Raw genomic sequence first — 14,811 nt, 5'->3', positions numbered from 1 at the left:
GCATTTATTGCCCATCCCTAATTGTCCAGAGGGCAGTTAAGAGTCACCCACATTGCTGTGGGTCTGGAGTCACATGTACACCAGACCAGGTAAGCATGGCAGTTCTCTGCCCTAAAGGGAACTTATTGAATTCAAATTTCACCAACTGCCATGGTGGAATTTGAGCCCACGCCCCCAGAAGGTTGCCTGGGTTCCTGGGTTAATAGTCAAGTGATAATATCACGAGACATAGAAACTGGCCATTCGGGCCCAACTGGACTACATGGGACTCTCCCCCACTTCTTCATCTCCTCATCACCATTCACTTTCTAGATCAAACTCCTTCATGTAGCAGCGGCAGCCTCCCATCTCAAATGGTTTGTGCCATGTTGGGGGGGGCAACTCTGTTCTGACTCTCACCCGGCTCAAGGTCCTTGCTTGGTCATGGGAGTCTCTGCTGCAGAGGACAACAGTGTGCTGAGAAGATGTGTCTTGTCTGGCCTCTGGTTTCTCTAAGCCGCCTTCTTGGCCAACTGTGCTCCCTGCACTGCTTGCCTCTTCTGATAGACTTCCAAGCAGTTTGTTGCCAGAGGCCATAACCATCACTGAGTAATGTGCCAGTGCCAAGGTCCACCATCGCCAGATCTCTCTCCCATGTCCAAAAGGTTGTGACTGTGGCTAGGGCACCATGCAGAGGTCTTCGAGTATATGGCCATTGTTCATCTGAATGTGGTAAAATCATCTTTCTCATGTACTCTTTTAGTTTCACCTTAAATATATCCTGCATTGCTCACCTCTCACATTGTTTCCCCAGGTCAAAGATTTCTCCTGAATTTCTAATTGGCTTTATTAGTAATGACCTTATTGTCTCAAGTTTTAGATCGTCTCACTATTGGAAGCAGTTCTTCATATCTACCCGAACTAATCCTGTTCATAATTTTCAAGACCTCCATTAAAGTCATGACCCTTCTAATCTAGAGCAAAAAGGACCACACCCTGTTCTTACTTGTTTTGGAATGAAGCAACACAAACATTGAGATGGAACCGTAACACTGTAGTATGATGGGAAATGGTTGTTCATACCTTCTATTCCAATTAAAGGTTAATATTTCATTGCCACAGGATTGATTTCAAGCAGCTTTGTAAACTAATTTAATTTTTAAAATTGGATGACCAAAGGACAGCCCAGCTGGGAGCTCAGTTTTAACGAAGGTCTCAGTGTATTGTTACAAAGGAACTTTTCCAATCATACAGATCATTGATGCAGGGTTCATGTATTAACTGATTGCATTTTTGGCATGTGGGTTCTTTAATATAATGAGAGCATTATTAATTAGCTGAGTGTGAGCAAATCTTTTCCTTCAAGTATAACTGAGAATTGTAATGAAATGCCCTTTCACCCTGGCACACTACTGCCTTTTAAACTGGTAACAGCAACAGCCTGGTTGAGATGAAGGGATTGCTGCTTTTAGATAGCTCAGGTTATCCTGTGGGATGTCCGAATGACCTGGTGAGGGGTGGCTTGAAAGCAGAACTAAAGCACTGACAATCTGGGAGGAAGATGCTTATCCACATAAACATGAATACAAATCAAACACACAGGAGAATCACTGAAACACAGAAATAGGAGTAGCAGTAGGCCATTCAGTCCATCAAGCCTGCTCTGCCATTTACTATGATCATGGCTAATCATCCAACTGTTTGTAGAATCCCCAACTGTTTGTAGAATCCCCACAGTGTTGAAACAGGCCATTAGGCCCAACAAGTCCACACCGACCCTCCAAAGAGTATCCCAAACACATCCATTCCCCCTACCCCATATTTACCCCTGACTAATGCACCTAACCTCTAACCTACACATCCCTGAACACCTTGGGCAATTTAGCATGGCCAATTCACCAAACCTGCACATCTTTGGACAGTGGGAGGAAACCGGAGCACCTGGAGGAAACCCACGCAGACATGAAGGGAATGTGCAAACTCCACACAGACTCTACCCGAGGCTGGAATCAAACCTGGTTCCCTGGCACTGTGAGGCAGCAGTGCTAACCACTGAGCCACCGTGCCACCCTAAATCTGTTCCTTTCTCTCCCCCATACTCTTTGATCCCTTTAGTCCGAGGAACTGTATCTACATCTTTCTTGAAAATCTTCAATGTTTTGGCCTCAACCTTTGACTCCTTTGTTAGTTAGAAGGAGTCATTGCAATCCAGAACCCCAGAGTAATTCTCTATGAACATGGAGTCATATCCCACCACAGCAGATAGTGACATTTGTATTCCATAAAAATCTTGAATAAAAAGCTAACCTAATGGAGGCCATGTGACCATTGTCAATTGTTGTAAAATCCCATCTGGTTCCTAATCTCCTTTAGTGAAGGAAACTGCCATCCTTACCTGGTTTGGCCTACATGTGATCCAGACCCCTGCAATGTGGTTGACTTTCAACTGCCCTCTGGGTAATTCAGGATGGGCAATAAATTCTGGTCTTGCCCACATCCCATCGAGAAATAAACAAGAAGCAGCTCTTCCTGGAAACATGTTCTCGTTAGAGATTGAGACTTTCAGCTGCCCACAGGCAAGTAATCCCTTGTGGAGGAGGCAGTGGTGTCGTGTCAACGCGACTGGGTGAGTAATCCAGAGCACCAGAATAACACGTGGGGACATGGGTTTAAATCGCTCCATGAGAGATGGTGAAATTTGAATTCAATAAAGAGAACATAATCTAAAATGAAAAACTAATCCAATGATGTCAATTGTTGTCAAACCCAACAGGTTCAGGAGTGTTCTTTAGGGAAGGAACACTCTGTCCTTCCTTGATCAGGCTGATGTGTGAATCCAGATCCAGAGCAATGTGGTTGGATCTTTTATAGGCCCACTAAGACATCTCAAGGACAACTAGGGAGGAGCAATAAATGCCAATGCTGCCAATGTCCCATACAAGAATAAAAAAATACAAGAGGGACAGTGGCCACTCAATGTGTTGTGGGAGACTCTCAACACTGGCCTATCCAATTGGAGTCCAGATTAATTGAGTTGCGGTGAATTGTCTCAATGTTTTAAGCAGCATTGTTGAGTATGCAACAAAATGTCTGAGATATGATTTTCACAGCTCTACTGGGTCATCATCTGGTAACACAAAGCAATGACTGCCTTTTCCTTGCAACCCCAAAGCTTCCAGTCAATAGGCAATCAAAAGAAATCAATTAAGAAAACTTTAACAGTCACATCAATGGTGGATGTCATAATTCCCTCAGTTTTAAATGAGGATACATGGGAATGCCTTAAGGGGAGCTCCATGAACATGTCCTTGTTCTGAGCAGGAGCATGTTGATGTGTGATTAAGGAATAATTTGGGAAAATTTACATGAAGCGCTGTCCTTGACCCTGTGAGATAGGTTCTAGTCAGTTCATTTAACCTATTTTTCTGATCAGCCTATTTAAATAGGTTATTACACATGTCAGGAACAAGTGGGACTTGAACCTGCACCTACTTGCCTAGGGGTAGTGTTACTACCACTGTGTCACAAGACAACCCAACCAATTCATTAAAAAACCTGTATCTTAACTCTGACAACTCTCTGTTCATTGAAAACCTAGATTTTAACTCAGAGTATGTTAATGATGTATAATGGAATCACACCTGATAATGCCCTAATCCTACAATTTTTACTCTTAATTGCAAATTCTTTCATGTTCTCTCAATTCCACATCCTCTGCTTAACCATAGCCCTCTGAAATATTCATTCCATGTGCAGCTTCTTCAACATCCTCAAATAGTTGCCTTGCGTTCAGCGGCCTGGGACCCTGAAGTCAGGAGTTTGCCCTCAACAAGCCCCCTAACCTCCAACCAACAGACCCCACCCCACCCCCCCAACAAATGTCTCTACCTCGCTGGACTCTTCCCTTAAAACTGACATTTTGACCAGGCTTTCAGTCAGCTTGCTATCCTTGTATGGCTCATAACCAAATGTTGTCCTGTGACCATCCTGCAAATTACAGTGGGACATTTTACACAGCAGAAGGCGCTACATAAATGCAAGCCATTGACTCAAAATGAAGGGTGAAAGCAGATTGAATTGCACATGACTGAAACCTTGTGCCGATAGAATATTTAGGCAAACACAAAATAAATCACTTCTGAGACAGCCTCATTTATGCCATACTCACAATTACAGGGGCAGCTCAGTTGCAATCTTGGATTTATTGTTAAGGTCGCCAATTCTCCAGGTTGCACTGGAATCTCCAGGAACTTAAGATCAATCAAGCAAGATTCAGGAGGAAAACCGCAAGGAGATTTAAATAAAGTGGGCTTGTTTTTTTGCATTTTCTTTGAATATTTTCATTGAACATTTTTTAACAATATTGGAAGGAGGGCAAGATTATTTCACAAGATTGTGCTTAGAGTTGGAAGGTCAGATGATAAAACGGCCAGGTTTATTTCCGACCACATCAGTAATTCTAGTTATTCATTATTGTTAAACCACTAGCTAAAATGGTGCAGCAATGTCAACATCAGCAATCTCTCTTGTTGGCTGTTTCCAATACTCACAAGCAATCCGGACGTAGGATTTGTGACTCTTGGTTGTTCCTGCGGAACTCCAGGCAACACACTGGCACCAGTAGTCCTCTGGTCCAAAGAGTTCTTCTACCTGTTGCCGGGATATCTCGATGCTCACCTCTCTGACAATGAGGCCTGCCAGGCACAAGAATTCATTCAGGTCATTAGTCCCCTGTGCTGCTTACCACACAGTCACATGCGAATGGTATCACAGTATAAGGAACGTGCCCCCGTGGTGAGAAACACAGAATACCACCGTAGGCAAGTTAATCATCCACATGGCGATTTTCAGGGATAAACTGAGAGGTGACCTCAATCCGAAAACAGACACAGCCCCCGCCCCCAACATTCCATAAGTTGTCAAAAGAATGTAGGACATAGGAGCAAAAGTGGTGGCTCAATGGTTAGCACTTCTGCTTCACAGCTCCAGGGACACGGGTTCAATTCCAGCCTCAGGTGAATGCTTGGGTTTCCTCCAACAATCTAAAGGTTAGGTGGATTGGCCGTGCTAAATTGCTGATAGTGTCCAGAGAATTGTGGATTAGGCATGGGAAATGCAGGGTTATCAGGATAGGGTGGGACTGAAATGGGATGCTCGTTGGCAGATCAGTGTGAAAACAAATGCATGCACAAATGAGGGTTTTGGATGGAAATAGTTGACGAGGGTATGGGGAAAAGGCAGGAGATTGGCACTAGAGAATAATGCTCCCTTTAAGAGCCAGTACAGGTGAGATGGGTTGAATGGCCTTGTTCAATTCAGTGATTGTATAATAGGATTATTACTGGATGAGCAATTCAAAACCCAGACTAATGTTCTGCCCTGGTTCTAATCCCACCCTCATAGCTGGTAGTCTTTCAATTCATAAATCTGTGTAACAAACCTAATCTCAGCAACTGCTGTAAAAATCCATCCGGTCCACTACTCTCTTTCAGGGAGGAAACCTTTACCCAGTCTGATTTGTCTGTGACACCAGAAGCACAACAATGTGGTAGACTCATAACAGTCCTTTGCACTCAGTTCAAGGGCAATTAGGGATGGGCAACAAATGCTGGTCATGCCTGTGATAGCCCCATCCCGTGAGAAAATAAAGAATGAAAAATATTTGAGGATCAATCAGGCCTTTGAAGCTGCTCTGCACTTCAACAAGACAATGGCTGTCCCATCTTCCTGCATTATCCCATATCCCTGAGTATTTTCCCAGCAATGGTCAACCATCATGGGGGTGGCACGGTGGCTCAGTGGTTAGCACTGCTGCCTCGCAGCGCCAGGGACCTGGGTTCGATTCCAGACTCGGGTGACTGTTTGTGTAGAGTTTACACATTCTCCCATGTCTGTGTGGGTTTCCTTCCACAAACCAAAGATGTGCAGCTTAGGTGAATTGGCCATGCTAAATTGCCCATAGTGTCCAGGGATGTGTCCAGGTTAGTTGCACTAGTTGGGGTAAGTGTAGAGCAATAGGGTGTCTGGATCGGATGGGTTACCGTTCAGAGGGTCGGTGTGGACTTGCTAGGCTGAAGGGCCTGTTTCCACACTATAGGCATTCTATGATTGATTGATTCATCACCACACCACTGTTCATGCCAGTGAGTCCCTAAAGTCCATGAGATGACAGTGCCCTTATCTTGGTGTTAGCGGGAATGCTATTTCAGAGCTCACTGTGATCTCCACACCGGGTAGGACTGGAGTCACAGCTGAGCCAGGTTCCGCTCCTGGGAGGATACAGGCGAACCAGTTGGGATTTCCAACACTCCAAAAGACTTTATTGTTTTTTCTTCATGTTTGATCACAATTTACAGGATTTATTGAATTTGAAAACTTCCCTCTCTGTTACAAGTTTAACATCTGTAGGGGGTGTGAGGGAGAATGGGTGAGGGTGAGGGGGAAATGTAAAGGTAGATGGCCGAGTTAAGATGCAGATCAGCCACAACATCATTGAATGGTGTAACAGATTCAGGGGCCCGAATGGCCTCCTCCTAGCCCAACATCCTGATTCAGTTCACATAATTTTTAAAATCATTTACGCCAGGGTTTGTCACACGTAGGATAATGAACTTGGCACTGCCATCAGAGGTGAGTCTTGACTCTTGAAATGCATTAAACAGTTGCTGTATTTGTGAGGGAGATGTGAACTGTACTTGCTACAAAGTGATAGAACATAGAACATAGAACATTAATGCACAGTACAGGCCCTTCGGCCCTTCAATGGTGCACCAATCTGTGAAACCAATCTGAAGTCCATCTAATCTACACTATTCCATTATCATCTATATGTTTATCCAATTACCATTTAAATGCCTTTAAAGTTGGCAAGTGTACTACATCTGCAGGCAGGGTGTTCCATGCTCTTAATACTCTCTCAGTAAAGAAACTACCTCTGATATCTGTCCAATATCGATCACCCCTCAATTTAAAGGTATGTCCCCGTATGCTAGCCATCACCATCCAAGGGAAAAGGTTCTCACTGTCCACCCTATCTAATCCTCTTATCATCTTGTATGTCTCTATTAAGTTACCTCTCGACCTACTCTCCAATGAAAACAGCCTCAAGTCCCTTGCCTTTCCTCATAAAACCTTCCCTCCATACTGGACAACATCTGGTAAATCTCCTCTGCACCCTTTCCAATGCTACCACATCCTTGCTATAAAATGGTGACCAGACTGTACGCAGTACTCCAAGTGCAGCCGCACCAGGATTTTGTACAGCTGCAGCTTGACCTCATGGCTCCAAAACTCAATCCCTCTACCAATATAAGCTAACACACCATATGCCTTCTTAAGAATCCCATCAACCTGGGTGGCAACTTCCAGGGATCTACGCACATGGACACTGAGATCTCTCTGCTCATCTACACTACCAAGAATCTTACCATTAGCCCAGTACTCTGTATTCCTGTTGCTCCTTTCAAAGTGAATCACCTCATAGTTTTCCGCATTAAGCTCCATTTGCCACCTCTCATCCCAGCTCTGCAGCTTATTTTTGTCTCTCTGTAACCTGTAACATCCTTCAGCATTACCACAACTGTACCGACCTTAGTGAAGTCTGCAAATTTACTAACCCATCCTTCTACATACTCATCCAGGTCATTTGTAAAAATGACAAACAGCAGTGGACCCAAAACAGATCCTTGCCGTTCACCAGTAATAACTGAACTCCAGGATGAAGATTTCCCATCAACCTATACCCTCTGTCTTCTTTCAGCTAGCCAATTTCTGATTCAAACCGCTAAATTATCCTCAATCCCATACCTCCATATTTTCTTCAATAGCCTACCGTGGGGAACCTTATCAAACACTTTATTGAAACCCATATACACAACATCAAGCACTTTACCCTCATCCATCTGTTTGGTCATCTTCTCAAAGAACTCAATCAGGTTTGTGAGACATGACCTACCCTTCACAAAACCATGTTGACTATCCCTAACCAAATTATTTCTTTCTGGATGATTCTAAATCCTACTTCTTATAATCCTTTCCAACACTTTATCCAAAACCGAGGTAAGGCTCACTGGTCTATAAATACCAGAGTTGTCTCTACTCCCCTTCTTGAACAAGGGGGCAACATCCACTATCCTCTTCTGTAGACAATGACTGCATAAAGATCAAAGCCAATGGCTCTGTAATCTCCTCCCTGGCATCCCAGAGAATCCTAGGATAAATCCCACCCAGTCCCGGGGAGTTATTCATTTTCACACTTTCCAGAATTGCTAACACCTCCTCCTTGTGAACCTCAATCGCATCTAGTCTAATAGCCTGTATCTCAGTATTCTCCTCATCAACATTGTCTTTTTACAGTATGAATACTGACGAAAAATATTCATTTAGCGCTTCTCCTATCTCCTCAGCCTCCATACAGAACTTCCAACTCCTGTCCTTGACTGGCCCTAATCTTACTCCAGTCATTCTTCTTTTCCTCACATACCCACAGAAAGCTTTAGGGTTTTCCTTGATCGTACCTGCAAAAGACTTCTTGTATCCCCTCCTGGCTCTTCTTGGCTCTTTCTTTAGGTTCTTCCTGGTGAACTTGAAACTCTCAAGCTCCCTAACTGAGCCTTCACATCTCATCTTTACATAAGCCTCCTTCTTCTGCTTGACAAGAGATTCAACTTCTTTAGGAAATCACGGCTCCCTCGCTTGACAACTTCCTCACTGTCTGACAGGTACATACATATTAAGGACAGGCAGTAGCTGTTCCTTGAACAAGCTCCTCATTTCAATTGTGCCCATCCCCTGCCGTTTCCTTCCCCATCCTATGCATTCTAAATCTTGCCTAATCGTATCGTAAATGCCTTTCCCCCAGCTATAGAACATAGAACATAGAACAATCCAGCACAGAACAGGCCCTTCGGCCCACGATGTTGTGCCGAACTTCTATCCTAGATTAAGCACCCATCCATGTACCTATCCAAATGCCGCTTAAAGGTCGCCAATGATTCTGACTCTACCACTCCCACGGGCAGCGCATTCCATGCCCCCACCACTCTCTGGGTAAAGAACCCACCCCTGACATCTCCCCTATACCTTCCACCCTTCACCTTAAATTTATGTCCCCTTGTAACACTCTGTTGTACCCGGGGAAAAAGTTTCTGACTGTCTACTCTATCTATTCCTCTGATCATCTTATAAACCTCTATCAAGTCACCCCTCATCCTTCGCCATTCCAACGAGAAAAGGCCGAGAACTCTCAACCTATCCTCGTACGACCTACTCTCCATTCCAGGCAACATCCTGGTAAATCTTCTTTGCACCCTCTCCAAAGCTTCCACATCTTTCCTAAAGTGAGGTGACCAGAACTGCACACAGTACTCCAACTGTGGCCTAACCAAAGTCCTGTACAGCTGCAACATCACTTCACGACACTTGAATTCAATCCCTCTGCTAATGAATGATAATATTCCATAGGCCTTCTTACAAACTCTATCCACCTGAGTGGCAACCTTCAAAGATCTATGTACATAGACCCCAAGATCCCTCTGTTCCTCCACCTGACTAAGAACCCTACCATTAACCCTGTATTCCGCATTCTTATTTGTTCTTCCAAAATGGACAACCTCACACTTGGCAGGGTTGAACTCCATCTGCCACTCCTCAGCCCAGCTCTGCATCATATCTAAGTCCCTCTGCAGCCGACAACAGCCCTCCTCACTGTCCACAACACCACCTATCTTCGTATCATCTGCAAATTTACTGACCCACCCTTCGACTCCCTCATCTAAGTCATTAATAAAAATTACAAACAGCAGAGGACCCAGAACTGATCCCTGCGGAACTCCACTTGTAACTGGACTCCATGCTGAATATTTACCATCTACCACCACTCTCTGACTTCGACGGTTAGCCAGTTTTCTATCCAATTGGCCAAATTTCCTTCTATCCCATGCCTCCTGACTTTCCGCATAAGCCTACCATGGGGAACCTTATCAAATGCCTTACTAAAATCCATGTACACTACATCCACTGCTCTACCCTCATCCACATGCTTGGTCACCTCCTCGAAGAATTCAATAAGACTTGTAAGGCAAGACCTACCCTTCACAAATCCGTGCTGGCTGTCCCTAATCAAGCAGTGTCTTTCCAGATACTCGTAAATCCTATCCCTCAGTACCCTTTCCATTACTTTGCCTACCACAGAAGTAAGACTAACTGGCCTGTAATTCCCGGGGTTATCCCTATTCCCTTTTTTGAACAGGGGCACAACATTCGCTACTCTCCAGTCCCCTGGTACCACCCCCGTTGCCAGTGAAGACGAGAAGATCATTGCCAACGGTACTGCAATTTCCTCTCTTGCTTCCCACATAATCCTAGGATATATCCCGTCAGGCCCGGGGGACTTGTCTATCCTCAAGTTGTTCAAAATGTCCAACACATCTTCCTTCCTAACAGGTATCTCTTCGAGCTTATCAGTCCATTTTACACTCTCCTCTTCAACAATACGGTCCCTCTCGTTCGTAAATACTGAAGAGAAGTACTTGTTCAAGACCTCTCCTATCTCTTCCGACTCAATACACAGTCTCCCACCACTGTCCTTGATCGGACCTACCCTCGTTCTCGTCATTCTCAGGTTTCTCACATACGCATAGAATGCCTTGGGGTTATCCTTGATCCTATCCGCCAAGGATTTTTCATGCCCTCTCTTAGCTCTCCTAATCCCTTTCTTCAGGTCCCTTCTGGCTATCCTGTATCCCTCCACTGCTCTGTCTGAACCTTGTTTCCTCAACCTTAAGTAAGCCTCCTTCTTCCTCTTTACTAGACATTCAACCTCCCTCGTCAACCAAGGCTCCCTCACACGACCGTTTCTTTCCTGCCTGATCGGTACATACATATCAAGGACACGTCGTATCTGCTCCTTGAAAAAGTTCCACATTTCCACCACATCCTTCCCTGACAGCCTATGCTCCCAACTTATGCTCCTCAAATCCTGTCTTACAGCATCGTAATTTCCCTTCCCCCAATTGTAAAATCTTCCTTGTTGTGCGCACCTATCTCTCTCCATAACCAAGGTGAAAGTCACAGAATTGTGGTCACCATCACCAAAATGTTCACCCACTAACAAGCCCACCACTTGTCCCGGTTCATTACCGAGTACCAAATCCAATATGGCCTCCCCTCTGGTTGGACAATCTACATACTGTGTTAGAAAAGCTTCCTGGACACACTGCACAAACACCGCCCCATCCAATCTACTTGATCTAAAGAGCTTCCAATCAATATTTGGGAAGTTGAAGTCGCCCATGACTACGACCCTGTGGCTTCTGCACCTTTCCAAAATCTGTTTCCCAATCTGTTTCTCCACATCTCTGCTGCTATTGGGGGGCCTATAATAAACCCCCAACAAGGTGACTGCACCTTTCCTATTTCTGACTTCAGCCCATACTACCTCCAGAGGCAGATCCCCCTCAAACTTCCTTTCTGCAGCCGTTATACCATTTCTAATTAGCAATGCCACCCCCCCTCCTTTTTTACCACCCTCCCTAATCTTACTGAAACATCTGTAACCAGGAACCTATAACTCTTGTCCTGTGGTATATACCTATCCCTTTCCATCGTTAAAGTAAACGTAGCCGAATCATGGTCACTATCACCACAGTGCTCACCTACCTCCAAATCAAACACCTGATTGGCTTCATTCCCCAGTACCAAATCCAATATGGCCTCGCCCCTTGTTGGCCTGTCTTCATACTGTGTCAGGAGACCCTCCTGCACACATTGGACAAAAACTGACCCATTTAAAGTACTCAAACTATAGTATTTCCAATCAATTTTGGAAAGTTAAAGCCCCCATAACAACTACCCTGTTACTTTCACTCCTATCCAGAATCATCTTTGCAATCCTTTTCTCTACATCTCTGGAACTTTTCGGAGGCCTATAGAAAACTCCCAACAGGGTGACCTCTCCTGTGCTGCTTCTAATCTCAGCATATACTACCTCAGTAGATGAGTCCTCAAACCTCTTTCCTGCCACCATAATACTGTCCTTGATCAACAATGCCCCACCCCCTCCACTTTTACTATCTTCCCTGTTCTTACTGAAACATCTAAACCCCAGAAACTGCAACAACCATTCCTGTCCCTGCTTTACCCATATCTCTGAAAAGGCCACAACACTGAAGTCCCAGGTACCAACCCATTCTGCAAATTCACCCACCTTATTCCAGATGCTCCTCGCATTGAAGTAGACACACTTCAAACCACTTTCCTGTCTGCCGGTACATTCTTGCAACCTTGAAACCTTATTTATGACCTTATTACTCTCAACCTCCTGTACACCAGAGCTACAATTCAGGTTCCAACTCCCCCGCTGAATTAATTTAAACCCACATGAAGAGTATGAGCAAATCTCCCCCACACCCGCACCCCACCTCCCGCCCTCCCACCCCCCCCCACCCCTCCCACCTCCCCTCCAACCCCCCCTCTCCCCCCCTCCCCCCCCCCCCCCCTCCCCAGGATATTGGCACGCCTCTGGTTCAGGTGTAGACCATCCCATCTGTAGAGGTCCCACCTACCCCAGAATGAGCCTTAATTATCCAAGTATCCAAATCCCTCCCTCCTGCACCATCCCTGTAGCTACGTGTTCAACTCCTCTCCTTCGCCTCGCTAGCAAGTGGCATGGGTAACAATTTTCAATTTGTTATTGTTTTTTAACAATGTATTAAATATTTTTTGCTGCCAATCAATGTTTCCAAGTGGAGCGTCACAGCTCATCACTACTGCAGTATGTTAATGCTATGACGTTTGGTCTTTTTCTATCTCAACTCCATATTTCCTTTTCCTCACTCTGGGCTGGATTTGTGTCCCCAGTCCCCATCCTGTTATAAAGGCTCTAAGGTAATTTTAATCAGCCTGTTATTATATTCCACTAGAGTAGGTAGGACTTGAATCCAGGTCTCCTAGATCAAAGACGGGGCATTACCAATGTGTCACAAGAGCCTACCTCTGTAAGGAAGGTATTTTCTAATTAAACTTCTCAGAGATGTGACTTCCCAGCTGTGGGATAGGAACACTATCACTACAGCCCCTCTGCTGTGTAGCAGCTTTTAAATGTTTTCAGGTTGAGCTTTCACCTCTGTCTGGGCAGCAAGTCCCTCCTCTGACAGCAGCCAACCAATCAAATGCTGTCAGCTCTTCAGACTCAGCAGAGCCACCAGGGACAGTGGCCACTGCTAGGACTGCACCTAATGCCTGATGCCATGTGTGTGTGTGTGTGTGTGTGTGTGTGTGTGGTGGGGGGGGGGGGGGGGGGGGAGGTCAGAATTAATAAATGTTGGAACACAGGGCCAGATGAGTGGGGTTGCTGGGGTGGGGGTGCAGGATGCAATGTTGAGTGTGGTGGAGCAGATAGTCAGGGGAAAGGAGGTGGCGTGGAGACCTGAGGGTGGGGGTGAGAAGGAGTGGGCTCTCCAATCCATGCTTGGCCTCTCCCAGTACTGGTCGAATTCATCAGCATTGGGGACAAGGTTCTTCATTCAATTATCTTTAGCTGTAGAAGGGGAAGGAAGAGATGGGCAGATGACTGGCACAGTGCTATTGGCAATTTACATCCCCCTCCCAAAGCAGCTGTGGAAGGTTATATAACACTGCCATTTATTTCTCTTTCTGTATCTGGTCTCAAACTAGATTCTGCCACTGTCATTTACACTTCCTTCTGAATCTGCCATTTTCACAATCCTGCACTGTGAAAACTAAAGGGGATTGGGAGCTGCTGGCACTGCCTATTCAGGACCTAGGTCCTCTCTGTTCCTTCACTCTCAACACATTACCCTGTAGAAAAGTCTAAAAATTGAATTATGTAAAGGGGATAAGTCTTAATACAAAGCAGATGCTGTTAGATACACTGCTACTAGACATCGGACACCACTACTTATATTAAACAGGTTAAAATGCAGACAGAAAATGTAGGACTGGCTACTTGAAAATCAGTGAACGCTATTCAGCTTTAACGCGACTCCATCAAGGGAAATTGGAACCAAACTTTGTTCTTTTTAAATTACAAAATCTCAGATGTTTAACCTGCTCAGTGATGGTGCTGATTTCATACATTTGTCAGTTAAAATTGCACATGCATGAAATTCACCTCAAATTCAAATTACATGTGTAAGAAGCTCAAAGATTGAGGAGAACCTGTTGGATTACAGAGCAACTATTCACAGTAAAGGAGTGTTTTGCCTTTGATAGCACCGAGGGGAAGATTAGCAGGGGATTATGGCATTAAGTGAGCATTGAGCAGCTGACGTGACTTTTATCAACTTGCTTGCAACTGAAGACTGCCACCAGACTCAGGGCACTGTCAGAGAACTTAAAATTCAGGCGAGTGGAATGGGATTACAGAGCGAAGCTTGTTATATGAATGTTTCCAATTGTATTGCAGAGATTTCACTGCCAGCCTTTGAAACTGAGTCAACCCCCCTCCCTCTTTTTCAATTTTCATCCTCTTTAATCACAAACACTGGCTCCATTCAGACAGCCTTGTTAGCCTGGCCTCTGTCATTGCAGGCTCCTGTGGTTAGGTTGCCTTGTTCCTGCCCCATGTGTTGAAAGTAACCTGTCATTCTCGCAAATGCCCTGGGGTTCTGCAAGCACAGCAGCCCGTTAAAATGACCAACAAAATATCTGTTGTCAGATCAAAAGTTGCTTGATTTTTCTCTTTTCTCTTCATCTCCACGCTCTCAGCATTCATTTGAAGGAGGACAGTGGGACTATAAATATCCGACTTTCACCAAAATAAAAACCAACAGGGAATTCAGAAGAAACTTCTTCACTCAGACAATGTGGAAT

At 44.9% G+C, this 14,811-nt stretch overlaps 1 protein-coding gene across 4 annotated transcripts in view; it reads right to left on the bottom strand.

Moving 5' to 3' along the window:
* The window catches only part of LOC140485579 (netrin receptor UNC5C-like), a 419,631-nt gene that overhangs the window by 117,613 nt on the left and 287,207 nt on the right, over positions 1-14,811 (bottom strand). For all 4 annotated transcript variants that reach the window (XM_072583830.1, XM_072583831.1, XM_072583832.1 and 1 more), the window contains exon 3: positions 4,530-4,673. In XM_072583830.1, coding sequence (XP_072439931.1) covers positions 4,530-4,673 — 144 coding nt within the window. The remainder of the gene's footprint in view (positions 1-4,529; positions 4,674-14,811) is intronic.

Source organism: Chiloscyllium punctatum, chromosome 14 (assembly GCF_047496795.1).
Source record: "Chiloscyllium punctatum isolate Juve2018m chromosome 14, sChiPun1.3, whole genome shotgun sequence".
NCBI classification, from domain to species: Eukaryota; Metazoa; Chordata; class Chondrichthyes; order Orectolobiformes; family Hemiscylliidae; genus Chiloscyllium; species Chiloscyllium punctatum.
The sequence above is the reverse complement of the archived record's forward strand: the minus strand, read 5'-3'. Positions and strand labels throughout refer to the sequence as shown.